We start from the raw sequence: 20923 nt of genomic DNA, 5'->3' as shown, positions 1-20923 counted from the left end.
CTTAACCCAGGAGGTCTTCCTCTGGTAGTCTGTTTTCTAACTACTTTTTTGTTTATTCTCTGGCAGGTTACACAACACCCACACACTTGTTTAGCAAGGGTATAGATCCCTATACACCCATGATTTTTTAGTATTGCATCACACGTATCCTGGGGACCCCAGTGAATTCCTTTATGCAGTATGGACATCAGTTTTCTCATTATGGGTTTGCTTATCATTTCTCTCCCATCAGGGAGCACCCACCTCCCATCCTCAGTTTGAGTGGCCCCTATCTTGCCCAGCTCTTCCTCCTCCTTTTTAGAAAATTTGGGTTTTAATATCACCTTAGGGATCTGTGGGATTAGGCTAAACAATCTAACTTCTTCCTCCAGGGAAGCTTGCTTAGCAGCTTTATCTGCAAGCCTGTTCCCCACAGCTTCTATAGTTTTTCCTATGGCTATCTCTGCTAGAAGCAAGAGGCTTTTAAAAACTTGTTTGATCAGTTCCCCATGTACAAATTCTTTCTCCCTGCTATTTATTAGGCCCCGCTCTGTCCAGATCTTTTTAAAGGTGTGTACTATTCCATAGGCATATTTGGAATTAGTATATACAGTGCCTTCTTGGCCTTCTAGAAGCTTGAGGGTCTGGTTAAGAGCATGTAATTTACAGGTTTGGGCTGACCAATTATTGGATAATCTACCTTTTTCACATAAGGATTATTTGTTTCCATTAATGACAGCATAGCCATTGTGTTTTTTACTATTTACTACTTGGGATGACCCATTTACAAACAGTCTCATCCCATTATGTAATGGGGTGGTTTAACTGTAGTTTGATATTAAGGTCTGGTTTAACTTTAGTTTGACATTCTATGATATCCAAACAGTTATGATTTGATGCCTCTTTATTCTCCTCTCCTTTTCATAAGAAGCTGGCTGGATTCAAGAAAATACATGTTGTCAAGACTAAATTATCTTTTTGTAATAATATGGCTTCATATTTTAAAATCTGGGAATTAGTTTACCATCTCCCAACTCTTTGATTTAATATATTCCTGACCTGATGTGGGGTGCTCACTACCAGGGCCCTGCCGAAGATCAACTTCAGACTCCCCTCCGCCAGCAGGGCCATGGCAGCCACTGCCCACCTGCACCTTTGTCTCCCCATCTCCCATCTTCCATGGCCTCTCTCTCTTTCCCTGTCTCTCTCTCTTCTTCTTGTACTCTTTTTTCCTTTTACATTATCTCTCTCCCCAGTTTCACCTTCTGTGTCTTTGATCTCTGTCTTTTCCCGTCTCTTTCTCTTTCGCTTATTTTCTTTTTTCTTTTTTTTTTAATCTCTCTGTCTCTGTCATCCCTGTTTTCTCTTTCCCTTACACTCAGTTTCTTCTTCTTTCTCTGGGCGCCAGCGCACTCGCCATGTTAACAGCTTACTTACATTAGCTCTCTCACACTGTCCACCTTTATCTCGGCTGTTTGCTTCGGCTCTGCAGCTCCTGCCGCCCCCACACCTGCAGCTGCACAGCCGGCTCCCTTGCCTTCAGGGTCAGCAGCTTAACTCTTTCTCTCTCTGAGCACCAGCGTGAGCCATGCCGTGGCTCCCCTCTGTCCGTCTGCAAGATGGACAGCTTTGGCTTTCTCTCTTTCTCTTTTTCCAATTCGTTTCTTACTTTTCGCAAAAACCTTCTAATTCCTTAATTGGCTTTTTATTCCATCCATCAATTTTTTTGCAGTTTCTTAGTAATATCAGGCCAGCTTTTAGTCATAAAATTAACCTTTAAAAGGCCTTGCCCTACTAGGTCCTCTGGATCTAATTCTGATTTTTTTTTTTTTTTTTGATTCCTGAGCTTCTGCAGAAATGCAGAGGGAGTCTCCTCTTTTACTTGTTGAAGCTCGAATGCTTTTGAGACATTCTATGTCCTTGAAGTGGACTCTTTAATCCCTTTAATTATTCGTTCCCTTAGGTCCTGCATTTGGGCCCGATCTTTGGGGTTATTTTTATTCCATCTGGGATTTGCATTTAGGAATTTCTGCTCAGCTGGCGGGACTTCTTGCCCGAGAGGATGCTGTCTTTCCCAAATGGTCATGGCTGCCCTTTTAATTATTCCCCTCTCTTCCCCAATAAACAGAATAGTCATGATTGACATCATCTTAGCCCAAGTACAAAAATTGGGTCCTAAAAATTGATCTAGCTGCTTTGGGAGATTTTCCAAGAGCGGCCTTATTTCCTATTTAAAACTCCTAACCTTAGTACTTGTTAGAGGCACACTTACATATCCAACTCCTCCCTGTCCCATAGGGACTTCTCTAAGAGGGTACATATTAGACATCTGCTGTTTAGAAGGAATAGGGAAATTCTCAATGTCCTTCTTACATTGTTCTAATTCTTTCCTCAAGTTTGGATAAGGATTTACGGGAGCATTGGGTTTAGCTTCTTTATGATCCCCAGATTCCTCTTCCTCCAGCCTTCCTGTTACTCCCTGATCTCCCTGTCCTCTACTTTGTGAGATGTAAAGTGGAGGCAAGCATGTTACGGGATTCCAGAGCTTTTTATTGGGTGAGGGCTTTTTACTATGCTCTTTTTTTTTCCTCTTGAAGGGGGAGCATGGGGGTTAATTCACTAATTTAACAAAGAGCATAACCCATCTCCTCTTGTGAGGATGGGGTTTTATTATTCACATAGAGAATTAAAGCTTGGCACACCCAATCCTCATCTGAGCCAAACTTAGGCCAAAAGACTGAAGGCTGATGAATGGGCTCTTTGGCCCAGATAAAACAGCAATACTTTATCATTTTTTGCTTTTCCTTGTCCCTGGTTCGAGGGATAGCCCTTAAAAACCTGCAGCATTTTCCTTAATGGACTATTTGGGAGAATGTTAGAGGGTGTCTTTTTAGTTCCCTCTTTTGTTGGGCAGGGGCTTTAGGTGTTTGTTTAGGGTTGTCTTGGTGCATTTTGTTGCAGCCCACAATGCATTGCAATCCTAGTTAGCTTAGGGGCTCTTCAAGTATTTGACTTATGACCTAAGTAGCTGGGCAAGCTGATAAGAACAGACAAAAATGAGCTATTTTGCAGTCTAGTAAACTTTTACCTTAGACTAAACTTCTTTGGTCTGAGTGAGGGAAACTAAGTGGGGGGACCTGGTGGGGAAGGGGAGACCAACAAGCAGGCATTAGCTATCCAAGCAGGGGCCTAGTATATCCTGTTTCTTCTGTAGTTTGCTGACCTAAGCTGATTTAAGAAACTTTGTCTTGGAAATGGACCACTGTATACATTATTCCTTCAGGAGAAAAGGCAACAAGGTGGCAGATCTATCCTGGCCTGGGGATTCAACCACGCCTTGGCAGGCCTTTCAGGCTTTGCCAGAGACCTTGAAAAGCACTGAGCACCTTCTCTTCAAGCAGTGAAAAAAGTGGGCTGTACCTATCCTACCCCTGGCTGGTCACCCATTCCATATGCATAGCCCAGCCCTAAATCCTAGAGATTCTCTCCCAGGACAGTATGTTGGCCAGATCCCCCAAATGAAGAATACTGGGGAAATGTGTAGAGTTTTCGTGTATTCATTCAGTGACTATTTATTAAATGTCTCCTCTATGCCAAGCACCAGGCATTGAGGAAAAGCAATGGACAAGAGAGACACAGTCACTGCCCTTGTGGACAGTGGGTCTCTGGAGGAAGTCAGAAAACCAACATGTCCCAGTCAAGTAGGATGAGCATTGTTCAGCTGTTCCATATTACATGTCCCCCAAGTGCAAGATAGGTTCTGTGGAAGGCAGAAATATAAATTAGCAGAGCCGTGGAGGGAGGTGAGGGAAAAAGCTAGATCTACTATGATAGGAAACATCCCTCCCATTCACTACGGGAGAAAAGCCTAGAGATTGTGATCTTTCTTGTTTTTCACCCTAAAACCAAAACATCAGGGCACTTTCTGACCTGCATGGCTGGCTCCCTCTCACAGACAAATATGCAGAACTGGCCCCAAATATGAAGAAGCAGGAAAATCCCCTCTTGGGGGCACAGTGTCTGGCTGGTACATAGGAATGTTTAAGGAGGGTGGAACCAGAGAAGTCTGCCATGCATGCAGTGTGGCCCCAGACCAAGGACTCCCCTGCCCAGGCATGCACACTGCAATGGCCATGGTGCCTGGAATTCTACTGAAAGAGGTTCTCTTCAGAGTCTCATTTGTTGCTCCTGAAAGAACTGTTCCCTCAGGGTCTTTGAAGATGGAGGAGTTGGCAACAGCTGGAGACGAATGCCATTGGTGGGACAGCCCACCAGGAGATGGGGAGCCAGGTTTAGAAGGAGAAATGGTTGGACCCCAAGGCAAAATTTGGCTACCTCAGATTTTACCAGGAGCCAGCAAAAATTTCTAATCCAAGAGATAATGATTTCACCAGCTCTGAGATTTCAGATGGAAACTACCCCAGGTTCCTGGACTGCGAAAGTTCCTGAAATGTGGGGCTTTCAATGCCCAAACCAGGAAATCCCAGCAAAATGAGGTGTCTAGATTCCCCAGCAGGGAGTGTTGATTTGTCTCTCACTGGGGTGTGTGCATGTGTCTGTTTCCAGTGTCAGGCACCTACGATGCAACGATCCTGGATGCCAACCTTCCCTCCCATGTGTGGTCCTCCACCCTGCCCGCGGGGTCCTCCATGGGGACCTATCACAACAACATGACAACCCAGAGCTCATCCCTCCTCAACACCAATGCCTACTCTGCGGGATCAGGTACCTGGCGGGCAGCCCACACCCTCTCTCACCCCTGAACTCGGCATGCCTCTATCCTGGAGCTGGATGACCCTCAGAATGTTTGCCATCCTCAGGGCCTCCTGGAGAGGCTTTCTGTGGCCAAACATCCCAGGAGATTACCCCTGGAACTTCAGTTCAATTCAATCTAGAAGGTATTGCTTCTGGTGCGTCCCCTTTAGAATATATAGCACGGTGTATCAGGAAAACCGGAAAGAACACTGAAAATGGATGTAGGAGATCTAGTTTCATTTCATATGAATTGACGGTGGAGCCTTGAATAAGTCATTTGACTTCTCTGAGCTTCAGGGACCATCTCTGTAAAGTGGGGTCACTCACAAGAGAGCCTTTGGCTGGACCCACTGTCCACTCCAGGTTTGACAGACCTGAGATCACCTGTTGGCTGTGACCCAAGGTGCAGTGCAGGCTAGTGTTTCATTCTCTGCTGCAAGGCAAGAGCCTGTTTTTCCTAAAAACAAAAATTTACCAAAATATAAAAACCCAATCCTGGCATTTCTTCTGGTGCTTCTGTGGTATCCAAATCTCTATCCCTGTCTGGGCCAGATGTCCCTCTCACCAGCCTTCCTCCTTGCCCCTGCAGTCTTCGGAGTTCCAAACAACATGGCGTCCTGCTCACCCACTTTGCACCCTGGACTCAGCACATCCTCCTCAGGTCAGTGTCACCATCTTGAGATGATTTTTCCAGGCTATTTGCATAGAAGTGTTAGGATGCTTCACCCAAGAGCATGAAGGCCTTTCTTCCATGCATACTGCAGCCCAGAAGCAGAGGCACAGGGTTGCACAGAACCTGCCCTCAACCACAGGGAGAACTCAGACCCCAAGGGAAAAGTCTCAGGCGAGGGGACGTGAGCCCACATTGACGTGCGTATTCTAAGGTGGCGCCTTTATTTTCTGGAAGAGTTGGAGGATTGGAAATGAAGGGTCTAACGGAATCATAGTGTAGGACATTTTCAGGGTAAAGGCATTGTTAATTTAGAAGGATTTTATTTCAGATCTTTTAAAGAAAAATAGAATTCATTGAGTAACTACTTTCAGATCTTTCTATAAATATAACACATAGTTTGTTGGAGTAACTATATTGGGGTAAATAATGTTACTGCTTATCTTCCAATGCAAACATACAACAATTTTAAAGAAATATTTATTTGCTATGTTTCCACATACATGTTAAGAGCCTATATGTAAATATTACCAGCCTACATCTTTTCTTTTTAAAGGAGTCTGCCTTCTCCCTGTGATAATGTGATTAATAAACATAATGATGTGAGCCTTGTTTATTTACTTGACTGATATAGAGGCAAGTACAAGTTTTGCATTCAGATTTTCAGCACCTTCCTCCAGTTGACTAGAGGCCCACCAAATCCAGAAGACATTGGCTACATGTTTTATTTCTTCTGCCTTTGCTATTTTGCTTTGCAAAGTCCTGATAAAAACCAGGTTCCAAGGGAAGGTGGGCTGATATCAGATCCTTGATATTGTGCCCTAAATAACAAAGCTGCTGGCCAGGAGGAATAAGCTTCTGCACGTTGTTGAAAACAAACAAACAAGCAATCAAATAAACAAGGAGCCTTCGAAATCATAGTGGAGGTGGGGGAGTTTTATGTGTTTGTGTCAGGAGAAGGAAGGGCTAACGGGAATACTAGGAGTCTGCCAAGTTAGTGCCTCTCAGCACCCGAGGTGTCTGTGTCCATATCCTAAGCTTACAGTTCCCACACTGTGCACCAAGGCACCCCAGGGTGTCACAGGAAACAGGGAACCCCTATGATATTTTAAAATTTTGAGAGATCTGTCAGCAACATCTGTCAGACCCTGTGCAAACTACTGCTTTTAACTTGGATGGACCTAACTACGTAATAAGTAGAACTGTTAGTAATATTTGGCCTGGGGTAGGTAGGTGGGGGTATTAACAAATTTACTACGTTACAAAGAGTGTGGGAACCGAGGAAGTTTGGGAATCTGTTGGCAAAACCATTGATCATGAAAGTGGTTTGGGACTCTGGGGGCCGTCCTAAGCCAGGGGGCATCCCCCGTGCTCCCTGTACTCACCTGACCTTGGTTGCTTTCACAGTATTTGGCATGCAGAACAATCTGGCCCCCAGCTTGACCACCCTGTCCCATGGCACCACCACCACTTCCACAGGTCAGTAGGCTAGGGTTGGAGCTTAGGCGCTGGGAAGTGACACCTCTTTGCAGCTACAACTCACTGAATTAGGAGACCCAAAATGTCCCTGAAAATCAGTCGACCTTTCCCACCAAAGACACAACACTCAAGATATCAATCTTGATCATTAACTGGCTCAGACATGAGTCAAGCACACAGGGAAGGCTGTCCTGTCAACAGCATCACCTTGTAAGGCATCACTTGTATGTTCCTGTGTCTCTCACAGCCAAACTGGTTAGGTTGGTGGTCTTGCCAGCTCACTGCTATCCTTGACAGCCCACTGTCACTGCAAATCAATCATCTGGTTGATTTTATGGTGCACCCCCTACAGGTTGCCACCGCTGTGCCAACCTGGGGGTGACTGGGGACATGAAACCTAGGTCAGCCTTTGCCTCCAACTTGCCTGCTACTTAATTGGAAGAGAAAGTCTAACACACATGAGACAATGAGAGGCTCTATAAGACAATGGGAATAAGTGATAGGCCATGCAGAGCAGGTGTTAAGGGCTGTAGGAGTTCAGGAGAGAAGGAGATGCATGGGGGTCTAGGAGGACTTCCTGGAAGTAGTTAGAAGGATGAAGAGGATTATACCTAAGAACGTTCCATCTAAACCCTCATTACTGTCCCCATGGCTGGAGAGAGTTGATTCATCATCTGCTTCTCACTGAAAAGTGTCGGGGGTACCTCTCTGCCAGGGCTGACCAGGCTTCTCCTGAGTCACCTGGAACCACCCTCCCATGCTGACCCAGCTTCCTTTCTTGCAGCATATGGGGTGAAGAAAAACATGCCCCAGAGTCCTGCGGCTGTGAACACTGGCGTTTCCACCTCCGCCGGTGAGTGCTACTCCCAGCTGCCAGGGGTCAGGCTGGTGCACAGGGAGGATTACTCTGCAGTAATCCTGCCTGTGTATCCTTCCAATACACATGGTATACTGGAAGAGGAAATAGGACCCATGAGTGGTCTTAGGCCTGCAAATGCAACTTGCCCCAAAGGCCTCTTGGATGTTTCCATGAGTGAATAAAAGTGAACATTCCCATGAATGTTCCTATCAGAAGGGGGCAGGAAGCTCCACCCTCCATACCTGCCTAGGGCCAGGCACTTGCACATTAGCCACTGCCCTTGACTGGAAGCCTTTGGCCTTCACCTGTTACATGCAGCTCATGGAGCCCTCAGAAACTGCTGGCACCCTCCCTACTTTTTACAATATCTATATCAACTTTGTCTACATATTTCAGCACCATACAGTAAGCTGTTTCCTCCATTGTTCTAATCCTAGTGTGTTGTCTTCCATTCAGCAATTCATTTATTGGAAAGCCTTTACTGAGCACCTTCTTTGTGTTAGATGGACAGTGTTCTAAGTGCTGACAGTACAGCAGTGAACACGACAGGATAGATTCCTGCCTTCACTAAGCTGATGTCAGTGGTGGAGGCAGACGACAAACACACAAAGTATGCAAGATAATTACAGAAAAGGATACAGATTATAAGGACAGCATTAAGTAATGTGGTAGAGACGGGAGTGTGTGTATGAGGGTGAAGTGCTTTAGATGGGGTAGTCAGCTAAAGCCTCCCCAAGAAGGCAACTCTTAAGACCTGGAGGATAAAAATGAACCCAAGTTAGTTAAGGAAGGACTTACCTGACTGGGGGACTTTTACCCATTCAATAAAGATCCTATAATCTCCAGGAGGGGAGGCAGCCCCCATAAACCAGCCATCCAGAGCTTCTGACATTGACCCAAACTCTTGGTGGCCAGGCCCAGCCAGGCATAGAGGGTGTCCATGGTCCCCAAGATGCTTCATAGTAACCACTGTCAGCAAGAACAAGAGACCCTCATACACACCTGCTAATTTACCTCCCTCCTCCTTCTCTTTCTTCTCCTTCCTCTTCTTGTCTTTTCTCCCCTCTCCCTTCTCCTGGCACATGTCCTTCCTTCTTACCCATTTTCTTTCTCCCCAGCCTGCACCACAAGTGTGCAGAGCGATGACCTTTTGCACAAGGACTGCAAGTTCCTGATCCTAGAGAAAGACAACACACCTGCCAAGAAGGAGATGGAGCTGCTCATCATGACCAAGGACAGTGGGAAGGTCTTTACGGCCTCCCCCGCCAGCATCGCTGCAAGTGCGTCAGATCCTGTGTGGCTTGGGTTTCAGAAGAAAGCCAAATAGTGTAGGAGACCAAATGTCCTAGCAAGGTGGTTTGGGACCCTATGAGTCATGAAACCATAGCCATCCCATTCTAATGAAAAGCACCTGTCTGAATAGTATGTTCCAGGGTCTGCCTTGAATGCAGATGAGCTGAGAAAATTCAGGCAAAGAGCTCTCAGAGAGGCATTTGGGTGACAGCAAGTCTAACTGCAAACACAGATCAGGGGAGATGAACCCCAGGAAAGAGGGGCTCTTCTTACCAGTCTAACCTAGACCTTCCCAAGCAGGGTAGTGGGCGAGGGCGGGGGGAACATAGGACAGAGTTGAGAGGTTGAGAAGAGAATATGCCAGGTTATAATGGGTTCTGTACATAGCTTCTTTTTCAGAAGACACCCTAAAAAAAGAAAAGCAAGCTGCCTACAATGCTGACTCAGGCCTAAAAGCCGAAGCTAATGGTAAGAACAAATATGATTGTTGTCCACCTTGACTTCAGCCAGGCCACATTTCATTTCATTGTCTTCGGAGACCTTGCTACTCAAAGTGTGGTCCACGGGCCAGCAGCATCAGCCACACCTGGGAGTGTGTTATAAAAGCAGGATCCCAGCCCTAGCTCAGATCTACTGAGTCAGAAGCTGCAGTTCAACAAGCTTCCCAGGTGATTTGCATTTGCATTACTGAAGCAAAAGCCTGCCTCTGCCATGTCTACGAAGGCATTTGTTTTCTCATTTTACTTTTTCTCCATAATCTTCAGAACTAATAGAAAAATGCTTTGCAAAGCAGTTGTTAGCTTTATTTTTTTTTCTTCCCAAATATCTGCGTTCTTTGTCTGATAACCACATTTCTTGACGATGCCCTATAGGAATCTCTCCAAATCACTGATTTCAGGGAGGTCAGTAAAGGAAGGAAAATGTTAAGTCATAGAACATTTTCAAATAAATGCCAATCAAATCAGTTATCACTTTAACACGGTGAGAGATTGGAACCTGACTGTAAGTCTTTAAAGTTAGCAGTTCCTGACATTTTAGGGGTAGGTCTAGGGCTGTGGAGTCAAAAGATCCTTTTCAGAATCTGATGAAAGGTATGAACAAATTGCCGAGTAAATTCTACACATGCCCACAAACACTCAACTTTCTTTTTCTTTTTTTGTTTTTTTTTTGAGACGGAGTCTTGCTCTGTTGCCCAGGCTGGAGTGCAGTGGCATGGTCTCAGCTCACTGCAACTTCTGCCTCCCGGGTTCAAACGATTCTCCTGCCTCAGCCTCCCAAGTAGCTGGGACTACAGGCATGTGCCACCACATCCAGCTAATTTTTTTGTATTTTTAGTACAGACGGTTTTCACCATGTTGGCCAGGCTGGTCTCGAACTCCTGACCTCGTGATCTGCCCGCCTCGGCCTCCCAAAGTCCTGGGATTACAGGCGTGAGTCACCGTGCCTAGCCTAAACACTCAACTTTCAAATAGCATCACGGTCTCAGGAACAATCCTCCTCCAAGCTCATCCTTCTCATTCCCAGTTCCTTCCACCCCAGGTCAGGAACTTGTGTTCAGAGTCCCTTAACCAAGAAATCAGAGTCATTTCTCACAACCACACTTATTGTTTGAATGCAAGCGGCACCCATAACTTGGTGTTCCAAAAATGTTTTGAGGTGTTAAGGTTTAAGGTCATAAGAGAATTAAAACATAGTGCTTTCTTCCACCATTAATTGTTTGCCAAGCCATGTCTTCATGGATGTAATTATCGCAAATATCAGATTAGTGAGGACTGAGCTGCTGGATGTTCCTGCACGTCGTTGAAAGCAAGTTTATTAAGAAAGTAAAGGAATAAAAAAATGGCTACTCCATAGGCAGAGCAGCTAGCTCCTCCAGTTTAAAAGCTCAGGTCAATCTGTTTGTCCTTTCAGGAGACCTGAAGACTGTGTCCACAAAGGGCAAGACCACCACTGCAGGTGGGTGAGAACCGCGAACCCTGCAGTGACAGGATCCAGTGGGGCTGCTTATGGCTAATGGACCAGATGATGGTCCCTCGCCTGGAAGCAGTGCAGTGCACAGAAGCCACCAGACTCTAAAGAGTTTCCCTAAAGGCTCAGAAGGGAGCAGGGTGGGGGTCAGGGGAGTGGCAGGCTGTGGGTCAGAGGTGGCCGCAGAAGGAGCTTAGCTCAGGGGATGAAGCTAACAGGCCCCCCGCCCCCAGCTGCCCCTAATTAACACTTGTTAATTAGGTTGTCTCCTAACACAACAGGGTGACTGTGTCTTTACACAGCAGCTCAAGAAGAGACTAAGCCATGCACGCCTCCAGCCCCTTAGCCTTTCCTCATTTCCTTCCACCGCCGTGTGATAGAAGCAGGTCAAGTCCTACCACCCCATTTTAGGGAACTAAAAACACTTTTCATTACAAAAAACATTGTTTTAATTCACTAGGCACCCCTGAAGAGCTGAGTATAATTCTAGGCACTGTGAGGATTAAAGAAAGCACTGTGTGAACTGAGGCATGGAGATGGGAACGCTCTAGGTTTGGGCCCAGTCAGATGCAGATCAATGCTATATTCAAAATAAAGATGTTTAAGCCTCGTGCTGTGCTGCTAACTCCTCTACTATTTTACATGCCTTGTCTCATTTCATTCAACAACCTTCCCAAGAAGTAGGCAATCTTTTAACGCCATGTTATAAAAACGGAAACAAAGGTGAAGTGACCTACCTTCTCAGGGTCACACAGCTGGAGCCAGGATTGCCAGACTTCTGGTCAGCACCAGTCAGGCCCTGTGCTCAGTCCAGGAGCCAGCCCTGTCCTGCGTGGAACAGCACAGGAACTTGAAAGCCCCCTGTCATACTCACTCAGGCCAGAAAGTCACCAAAAGTCAGAGAATCTGGAGGGAAAGGTAGGAGCTGCCTGCATTTGCTTCATTTTCCCTGTCTCTTTCACAGATATCCACAGCTACGGCAGCGGTGGTGGTGGTGGCAGTGGAGGAGGTGGCGGTGTTGGTGGCGCTGGCGGCGGCCCTTGGGGAGCGGCACCAGCCTGGTGCCCCTGCGGCTCCTGCTGCAGCTGGTGGAAGTGGCTGCTGGGCCTGCTGCTCACCTGGCTGCTACTCCTGGGGCTGCTCTTCGGCCTCATTGCTCTGGGTACGTGGCAAAGGCAGCAGGGCAGCCTGTGTGGTAGGAGGCAGGCCGGCCCCACTGCCTGTCAGAAGGGCGGGAATCTGTGAGTGGGCCCACGTGTTAGGGGGCAAGGGGACCTGAATGCATTGGTGCAGACCCTTGTTACCGCAGATGAGGAAACTGAGGCCCCAGGTGGTACCTGGCCAAGGACATGCTGCCACTTAGTGGTGGAGCTGAATTTGGATGCAGCGCCTGATGCTCAGCCCCACCCTTGCTGCACCTGTAGGCCCTGGTCTAAGCACCTGGCTGCCCTTAGTAACAAGGTCAGGACTTTCTTAGCCTTTTTGACTTTTGCTGTTTCCAAGCAGCCATATCTATTTCTTTTCTTTCTTTTCTTTTTCTTTCTTTTTTTTTTTTTTTGAGACAGCGTCTCGTTCTGTCGCCCAGGCTGGAGTGCAGTGGTGCAATCTCGGCTCACTGCAACCTCCGCCTCCTGAGTTCAAGCGATTCTCCTGCCTCAGCCTCCTGAGTAGCTGGGACTACAGGCGCATGTCACCACACCTGGCTAATTTTTTGTATTTTTAGTAGAGATGGGGTTTCACTGTGTTAGCCAGGATGGTCTCGATTTCCTGACCCCGTGATCTGCCCCCCTTGGCCTCCCAAAGTGCTGGGATTACAGGCTTGAGCCACCGCGCCTGGCCAGCCGTATCTATTTCTATCAGCTCTCATACCACCTCACAGGGAGAGTGAGGACAAGCTTTGTCACCCAGCTCAGATGAGAAGACTGACTCCCAGGCCAGGTTTCTTTAAGGCTCTGCTGTGATGCTGAGCAGCTAATCCTGCTGGTGGCCACGGCAGATTATCTCTGCATGAGTATTCTAGCATGAAGAAGCCACCACAGGCCCCAATCCCTTGTGTCAGGCTCTCCACTAGGAGCGAGTGTATGGAAGGCGAAGGACCGGGCCCTCAGTGACGCAGTGTGTGTCTGTTTGTTGCAGCGGAGGAGGTGAGGAAGCTGAAGGCGCGTGTGGATGAGCTGGAGAGGATCAGGAGGAGCATGCTGCCCTATGGGGACAGCATGGATAGAATAGAAAAGGACCGCCGCCAGGGCATGGCACCCGCGGCGGGAGCAGACCTGGACAAAATTGGGCTGCACAGTGACAGCCAGGAGGAGCTCTGGATGTTCGTGAGGAAGAAGCTAATGATGGAACAGGAAAATGGTGAGAGCATCGCCGGGCACAGGGCCAGCTCCCCTGAGTCCCTTTCTTCTTTGCATCTATGTGGTATGTGTGCATGTGCTATGAGCACCATCATCCGGCCCACTCTCGGCCTCTCTCCTCCCCTGATCCTCTCAATAGCCCTGAGAGGTAGGTGGGACCAAGACTGTGGTCCCACTTTACTCCTGGAAAAACTGAGTTCTGGAAAGAAGAATTGCCCAAGATCACTGGACTAGCCAAATTTAGAATCTGATCTCTAGTCTTTGCCTCAGTTTCTTCTTCCCATACCATGATCCCCTTACTGTGTGTGTGTGTGTGTGTGTGTGTGTGTGTGTGTGTGTGTGTGTGAGACAGGAGATGTGAAGCTGACTCAGGATTTGCTTTTTCTTGCAGGAAATCTCCGAGGAAGCCCTGGCCCTAAAGGTATTGCCATGGATTGAACCTTGTCTCTGATTCATTTCCTGCAGTTGGAAGTGAGTTTTCTGGGTAGATTAGAAACCTTTTTCTTTGTTCTAAATGGAAGGATGAAGAGCTGAATGATCTTATGGTATCTGTTGGGAGGTATCTGTTGGTTTTAGAGTCAGAATATCTTAGATAAGGCAGCATCTAAGAGAAGCCCAGCAATGAGCCCAAATGACATAGACTCTGGGACTGGGAGGGACTCGCCGCATGTCGCCTCACCTTGAAATACAGGTTACATCTTGTCAAATGGTTTTAAAATACAAGGCAGAGTATGGCCTTTGGGTTCTTGCCCCATCTCACAGTTTTCATATCTTTCTGGTTTCAGGTGACATGGGAAGTCCAGGCCCTAAAGGTAATTATAACATGGGCATTTTTACCTTAAATATTAGCAAGTGTTAATTGTTTCAAACAATCAGCAAGTGTCAGAAAACCCACCTTGCACTCCAAGAAGTAATTTGACAACAGATGGGACAGGTGTGTGAGGAGGAGAGGTTTCCAATCCCAGGGACCTTTGGCTGGACACAGGGCAGTTCTCCTTGGTCCAGCTGACCGGGATTGGCGAGCTTCCCTGTGCACAGGAATCTCCAAAAGAGTTTGGGCCACATTTCCCAAGCCTTTGACTCAGGGGGTATGCATGTGGGCAGGAGTCTTTATCTTAGTCATCCTCGGTGATTCTGCAGCCAGAAGAATACTGAGCACCACGTTCAAGATGACAGGATCCCACCTCTCTCCAGCTCCCTCCTCACTTCCTAGGCAACCCCAGGGCAGGAAGTCAGCTCCTCCACTTTGGGGTCCTCGAGTCTCTTCTTTCCCTTCAGATCCTTGCCACCCACACCCTCGCATATACCTGGGTCATTGTCCCAGCCCTCCTTCCCCAAGTCTCCAGCCCGCACACCCCTCCTGACCATGTTAGTGGTGGGGACTGATACTGCCAGAGTACCTGAACCTGCAGTTGTCAGATAAAATACAGGACTCCCAGTTAACTTTGAAGATAAACAACAAATAATTTTTCACTATAACTTGTCCCAAATATTTCATGGGACATACTTATAACTAAAACTATGTGTTGTTTACCTGCAATTCAAATGTAACTGGACATCTGCATTTTTATTTCCTAAGTTTGGCAACCCTACCCGAATCCCACTAGTGACTGCTTTGGGAATTGGGCACAGTCTTCTGGCTGACCACTCTCTCTTTTGCCTTTGTTCCTGCAGGAGATCGAGGGTTCCCTGGGACTCCAGGTATGTACTCTCTGATGACCTCCAGGCCTGCCGGTGTTGCAGCTGCTCAATCCTAGCTGATGGCTTCTGGGAGGAAAACAGGGGCTGAGATATCCTTGTGTGTTCACAGGTATCCCTGGGCCCTTGGGCCACCCAGGTCCAGAAGGACCAAAGGGTCAAAAAGGCAGCGTGGGTAAGAAACACATTTTTCTTTATTCATTTATTCCTCATTCTTTCATTCATTTAATAAACATTCATTAAGTGCCTGCTGTATGTGAGGCCTTGTTTTAGGCTCTGGAGAGACATCAGTGAACCAAACAGAGAAACCCTGCTGTTGTGGAGCTGAGATTTGGGTTGGGGAGAAAGACAGTAACTGTGAGAAATAGTGAAGTCTATAGCAGTTTACGGGTGATGCATGACATGGGAAAGGAGAGCCTGGAGGGATTTTGGGAATGAGAGCTGGGGAGAGTAATTTTACACAGGGAAGCCAGGGAAGGCCTCCCTGAGAGGCCACCATTTGAGCAAAGATTTGAAGGGCAACAAGGAGCCAAGCAGGAGAGATCTAGGGAAAACATTCCAGGCAGAGGGAGCAGCCAAGGCCAAGGGTCAGGCCCCAGGGCAATTTTTAAGGAGCATCAGGAAGGGGAAGACCTCTGAGCTGGAAAGTCCAAAGGGATGGGCCGAGAGGAGGCAGGCTGTGTGGGGCCTCAGAGGCCAGTGTAAGGACTTTGGCTTTGACTCCGGGTGAGTTGAGAAGCCATGTGCAGGTTTGGGGCAGAGGTAGAACATGATCTACTCACATTTTCAAAGGGTCACTCTGGCTTCCAGGTTGAGCCAAGGCTATGGGGTCCAGGAGAGAAGCAGGGAGGCCAGGGAAGGGCTCCAGGCAAGCGTCTGCCGTGGGAGGCTGCCTGTGGAGCCGTTAGCTGGGGTACGGGATCCTAACTTGGAGGCTGGCCATCCCTGTCTTTAGGAGATCCTGGCATGGAAGGCCCCATGGGCCAGAGAGGGCGAGAAGGCCCCATGGGACCTCGTGGTGAGCCAGGGCCTCCTGGATCTGGAGAGAAAGGGGAAAGAGGTAAGAGGCAATTCCTTCACCGGCAGAGTTAGCTATGCCTGTGCTTCCTTCACTCTGTCAACACCCGTCCCTCCTTCACTCTGTCTGTCTCTCTCCCTCCTTCCTTCATTTACTGAGCACCCACCCTGAGTCAGGGTCTGTGCTAGGCCCTGCAGAGACGCTGGGCATAGGCTGGGCTACAGGGCCAGGCCTGGGGCTGAGAACCCATCTGACATCCCTGGAATCCACCGGGAAAGTGGTCACAGGAGCAGTGGCCTTCCTGGAGTTGGGTGGTAAGGAGGGTGAGGAGTCAGGCCGAGGTGGGGCTCAGGGGGCAGGGCAGGGCAGAGTCAATTGTAAGGTGGAGTGGGGCACAGACCTTTGAGCCTTTCCTGGCTGGAAGGAGGCCAAGAGGGAGGTGGGGAAGGCCCCAGACGTAGGTTCAGTGCTGGAGAGGCTGGGGAAGGTGTTGCAATTCCATCCTTAACTATGAGACTGCTTTTGTCAGGGGAAACCAAGACAGATACCAGAAGTCCTCTTAATGCTAACAGACTGTGAGCAGGAAGCTTTATTTTCAGCTTTACTTTCTCTTTAAAATATTGCTCAACCAGACAATAAAATTTATTGAGTGCCTACTAGGTGTCAAACTCCATAGACTATAAAGTCTCTGGGGGTAGAAGCTAAGGAGTTTTGCTGATAAGTGGCCTCACTGGGGCACCAAATGGATCCAAGACCACTAGCAGGGTGGGAAGCATCCCCTCCAAATGACAGTGCCAGGATAGGGGGCAGCCACACTGGGGCCTCTCCCAAAGTGCTCATCCCTTCATTTCTCCTCAGGGGCTGCTGGTGAACCAGGTCCTCATGGCCCACCTGGTGTCCCAGGTTCTGTGGGTCCCAAAGGTAAGTCCAGTGTGCAGGAAGGAATCAAAGTTTTCCAGAGGAGAAGCCACATTCAGGATGGATCACAGAGAAGAGGCCCTGGGACCCCAGACAGCCCTAACCCCCTGCCCCAGGCCTGTGCAGGGGTGGTGGGTGGGTCCAAAGAGCATCCCCCAGAAAAGCAATCCCTGGGGAGTCAAGACTAGGGCTGTAAGTTTAGCCCCATAATGGGCTTGGGGCCATGTTTCCATCTCTCTTCAATGGCCCCGTTATGTGATCCCTAAGTGGGTGGATGGATCATTCAGGAAATCAGAAGTTAGACCATTTCCTTGACTGACTGCGGCCCAGATGCACACACCAAAAGTAACATGTCTGGGCAACCCAGGGAGAATGGGCCCCTTCTCAAAACCCAAATGTTCTACTGCCCCAGCCCAAATGTTCTACTCTGACCAGGAAAGAGCAAAGGGTAGTTTGATCCCACCCAGCTGCAGCCCCCTCCCTAAGGAGGACATGCACTGGGGTCACCCCTGGCCTGCAATACACTCACACAGCCCTCACCTGGAAAACAGCATCCCTAACCCCCACCTGCCCTGCACCGGGGCCAGATGTCCCCACCTGTATCTGCCCCTCTGCTGATTGCTGTCTCGTCCTCCTTCTCAGGTTCCAGTGGCTCTCCTGGCCCACAGGGCCCTCCAGGTCAGTGTGCTGCTTCTTGTAAATAGGTTCTGTTTCCGGGGCAAAGGTGGCAATGTTAAAAGGAAAACCAAATATTTTAAGCCAAAGAAGCAATTATAAAGCAAGCCTCCTAGAGATATAGAATTCAAGTCTGCATGTGTGTCTCCTGTGGCAGAGGTTGGGCTCCCTGATATGTCCTGTCCAGATCCCTTCTGACCTGGCTTAGGGCTTGAGACCCTCCAGCAGCTTCAGCAATGGAAGTCCCCATCCTGCCTCCATCTGAGCAAGCACCTGCCTCTCTCTTGTCCCCTATGGCCACAGAGCTTGTCCTGCTGTCTTGAGAATCTTGAGCTGTGGCCAGTGCCTCTGCCAAGGCTCTACAATGTGTTCTAATGCCTGTTCATCAGCAGGGGCAAGGCACCTGGGCCAAAATGACTTAAAAAGGACTTGGGAAGGAGTCCATGGAAAGCATCCTTTGACTTTTACTATAGGGTGTGTGCATATGTGTGCCTGTATGTATGCATGTGTGTGCATACATGTCTCATCATTCCAAAGCTAGGGATACTCATCTGTGTGCATGGTTTCTTCTGCCGGGCAGGTCCTGTAGGTCTCCAAGGGCTCCGAGGTGAAGTAGGACTTCCTGGTGTCAAAGGTAAGCTGGAGGGAGGCCTGGGGGGACAGTGAGGGTCTGATGGACACAACCCACAGCCTATGCAGGCTGACAAGTGCAAGAGGGGAAGAAGAAGTCAGGATTGAGGGAGCCTGTCTTCAGAGACAGACATTGCCCCTTCCTGGTTGTCCCTTGTAGGGCATTTTACACCAAGGTGTCCGTTTCCTTTTTAGGTGACAAAGGACCAATGGGACCACCAGGACCCAAAGGTATGCCACTCACTGCTGCTCTGTCATTACCAGGGCCTGCCTCACTCCTGGGAGCCCAGATGTAGGGAGACCTTCACTGTAGGGTCTGAGGGTGCACAGGACCTGGACCAAGATCTCATTCTAATCCAACCTCTCAGATAGGGAAACTGAGGCACAAAGAAGGGAAACAAAGCACTAACATCACATTGAATTCTGGGGTGGTGAGTGGTTCTCGGGGTGGTGAAGACACAGAATTCCAAGGCATCTGACCTCTTGTGTCCATGGCACCAATTTGTGCAACAGCAGGGGCTGGGGAGTCAGTTTGTAGTGGGGGAACTGACTCTGCCAAAGATCAGATGTGCTCCTTTGGCTGCATTAATGCTGTGTCCTCACCAACATCCGCTGACAGGAGTTCACGGATACAGTGAGAACTACCCTGCAGCCGGGGACCCTGTTACTGGGTGAGAGTGTTTTCCTTGCTCACAACTGTGGCTTTTTCCGCCTCCCCCTTGTTTGCTTTAGGTGACCAGGGTGAGAAAGGACCTCGAGGCCTCACAGGTCAGTCTGTCATGGGAATCTACTTTAATCTATCCACGACTTTTGTAAATCCATCAGTCACTAGGTTGGAAAAAATCCAGAAGTAAGAGACCGAATCTGTTTAAAACCCTTCAGGGAACTTGTGATCTAGAAAAAACACAAGACGAGAAAATAAAGCCTGGAGTGGAGGATAAGGAGGTATCCAGATGTATAGTCCAAACAGTAAATGTTTGGAGCAAAAAAGAAAGTGTAGGATTGTCTCTGATTCTTTTGGGGAATAGAGTTGAGAAAATTAAGCTCTTCCCGAAGCAGCAGAAAGTTTGCACCCCGGTATCCTCTCAACCACTGACCTCCTGCCAACTGGCATGATTATAAAGGAAATTGATAGTGATAAAGCTGTGACTCAAGGGGTGGTTTTCAGTTTCCAAGGAAATAAGACTCATGCACATGCCCATGATTCTGATTAGGTGTGGTTTCTGGTTGAGCCCATGCCACTTCCCAGGGGTTCCAAGTGGCCCTGACCTTGGAATCAAAGCAGAAGCTGCTTCCTTGACCTCTTGGAGGAGGGAGCAGACCACCATTGTTGAAGCATACACAGCTTGCAAGTGTCCAACCAGCTAGTTCTTTGTCCTTTGCAGGCGAGCCTGGCATGAGAGGTTTGCCTGGTGCTGTTGGTGAGCCCGGGGCTAAAGGAGCAATGGGTAAGTGTTCCAAAGGAATGGATTCAGTGAGTTCCCCATCTGAGGGGTCACCACGACCCTGGAGAGATCCGTCTTCTAGAGCTGCCTCTCCTACTCTCTAATCTGCCCACTCCTGGTAGAGTCTCCCTTGACCAGTCATTTCTGTGTCTGGGCATCCTTTCTGGGGATCAGAGAGCTGCAGGTACCTCTGTGGGTTTCTTTCCACTTTGGGAGAGGCCTTGCAGGGCATGGTCCATTCACCTAAGAGCTGCCTGTGAGCTCCCTACTCCCCTGGGGAAGACAGTGTTGAAGTCCTTAGGAGCCTCAAGTGTTCCAGGAATCCCAGGGCTAGTCTCATGGCCAAATCCAGGTTTTTACCCTTTTGTTCACCTGAGGTGCCTGTCAGCCTGGCTGCAGAAACTGACCAAGAATCTCAGAGGTAGCCAGGTGCAGTGATTCACGCCTGTAATCCCTGGGACTCAGGATGATCGCTTGAACTCAGGAGTTGGAGGCTGCAGTGAGCCATGATTACACCACTGCGCTACAGTCTGGGTGACAGAGCAAGAATTCATCTCTCAAAAAAAAAACCAAAAAAAAAAGACCATGTTGAGGATCAAACCCAAGAAGGGTTTAAGCCTTACCTGTGGAGATGCAGCATGTGCACTCTCGTTCACTTCCCCAGCTGTGAGTGCTGACACTGTGCTAGGCAAGTGAGATGCTTTACCTCCCTCAAGGGGAGATAAGACTTGCATGAGGTGACAAGTGTCACGCAAGGTACAGAGTGCTGTGAGGATACAGTCAAAGGAGAGATTTCTTCCAATAGGAAGGACGGAGGAGGGGGCATTTCAAGTGGTCCCAAAAAGTTGGAAAGATTTTAAGTATGACCAGTCTGGAAAATTCCATGCAGGGATGACAGCACGAGCAGGGAAAGACAAAGAAATGGGAAAGAGCAAGATATGGTCCCAGAAGGCCACCATTTTGGAGAGAGGTTACAATAATGCCTAGAGCAGAGGAGACAAGAACATGGAGGACCTTGACTTCTAGGCCCTCAAGTAAACGCGACAAGCATTGAGCATCGAGGCGCTTGAGATGCAATGGGAAGGCACTGAACAATTCTCAACAGGAAAAGAGACAATTGCTGGTTTAGGAGAAGGGGCAGTGGGAGTACCGTATCCAGAGAGTGTGACAGACAGGGCT

General features: G+C 48.4%; 1 protein-coding gene across 4 annotated transcripts in view; it reads left to right on the top strand.

Annotated features, from left to right (window-relative positions):
- The window catches only part of COL17A1 (collagen type XVII alpha 1 chain), a 55016-nt gene that overhangs the window by 16708 nt on the left and 17385 nt on the right, over window positions 1–20923 (top strand). For 3 of the 4 annotated variants that reach the window (XR_010146712.1, XM_054660496.2, XM_054660495.2), the window contains exons 10-29: window positions 4546–4704; window positions 5324–5395; window positions 6812–6883; window positions 7668–7736; window positions 8861–9022; window positions 9423–9503; window positions 10947–10991; window positions 11968–12165; window positions 13140–13361; window positions 13752–13781; window positions 14146–14172; window positions 15035–15061; window positions 15171–15233; window positions 16014–16118; window positions 16935–16997; window positions 17637–17672; window positions 18250–18303; window positions 18495–18530; window positions 19032–19067; window positions 19685–19747. Coding sequence is in view for 2 of the 4 variants with exons in the window: in XM_054660496.2 (XP_054516471.1) it covers window positions 4546–4704; window positions 5324–5395; window positions 6812–6883; window positions 7668–7736; window positions 8861–9022; window positions 9423–9503; window positions 10947–10991; window positions 11968–12165; window positions 13140–13361; window positions 13752–13781; window positions 14146–14172; window positions 15035–15061; window positions 15171–15233; window positions 16014–16118; window positions 16935–16997; window positions 17637–17672; window positions 18250–18303; window positions 18495–18530; window positions 19032–19067; window positions 19685–19747 (1620 nt within the window). In the remaining 2 variants the exon portion in view is untranslated. The remainder of the gene's footprint in view (window positions 1–4545; window positions 4705–5323; window positions 5396–6811; window positions 6884–7667; window positions 7737–8860; window positions 9023–9422; window positions 9504–10946; window positions 10992–11967; window positions 12166–13139; window positions 13362–13751; window positions 13782–14145; window positions 14173–15034; window positions 15062–15170; window positions 15234–16013; window positions 16119–16934; window positions 16998–17636; window positions 17673–18249; window positions 18304–18494; window positions 18531–19031; window positions 19068–19684; window positions 19748–20923) is intronic. The other variant, XR_010146713.1, reaches the window with a different exon arrangement.

The sequence above is a fragment of the Pan troglodytes genome, chromosome 8 (genome assembly GCF_028858775.2).
Source record: "Pan troglodytes isolate AG18354 chromosome 8, NHGRI_mPanTro3-v2.0_pri, whole genome shotgun sequence".
Taxonomy (NCBI): domain Eukaryota; kingdom Metazoa; phylum Chordata; class Mammalia; order Primates; family Hominidae; genus Pan; species Pan troglodytes.
The sequence above is the reverse complement of the archived record's forward strand: the minus strand, read 5'-3'. Positions and strand labels throughout refer to the sequence as shown.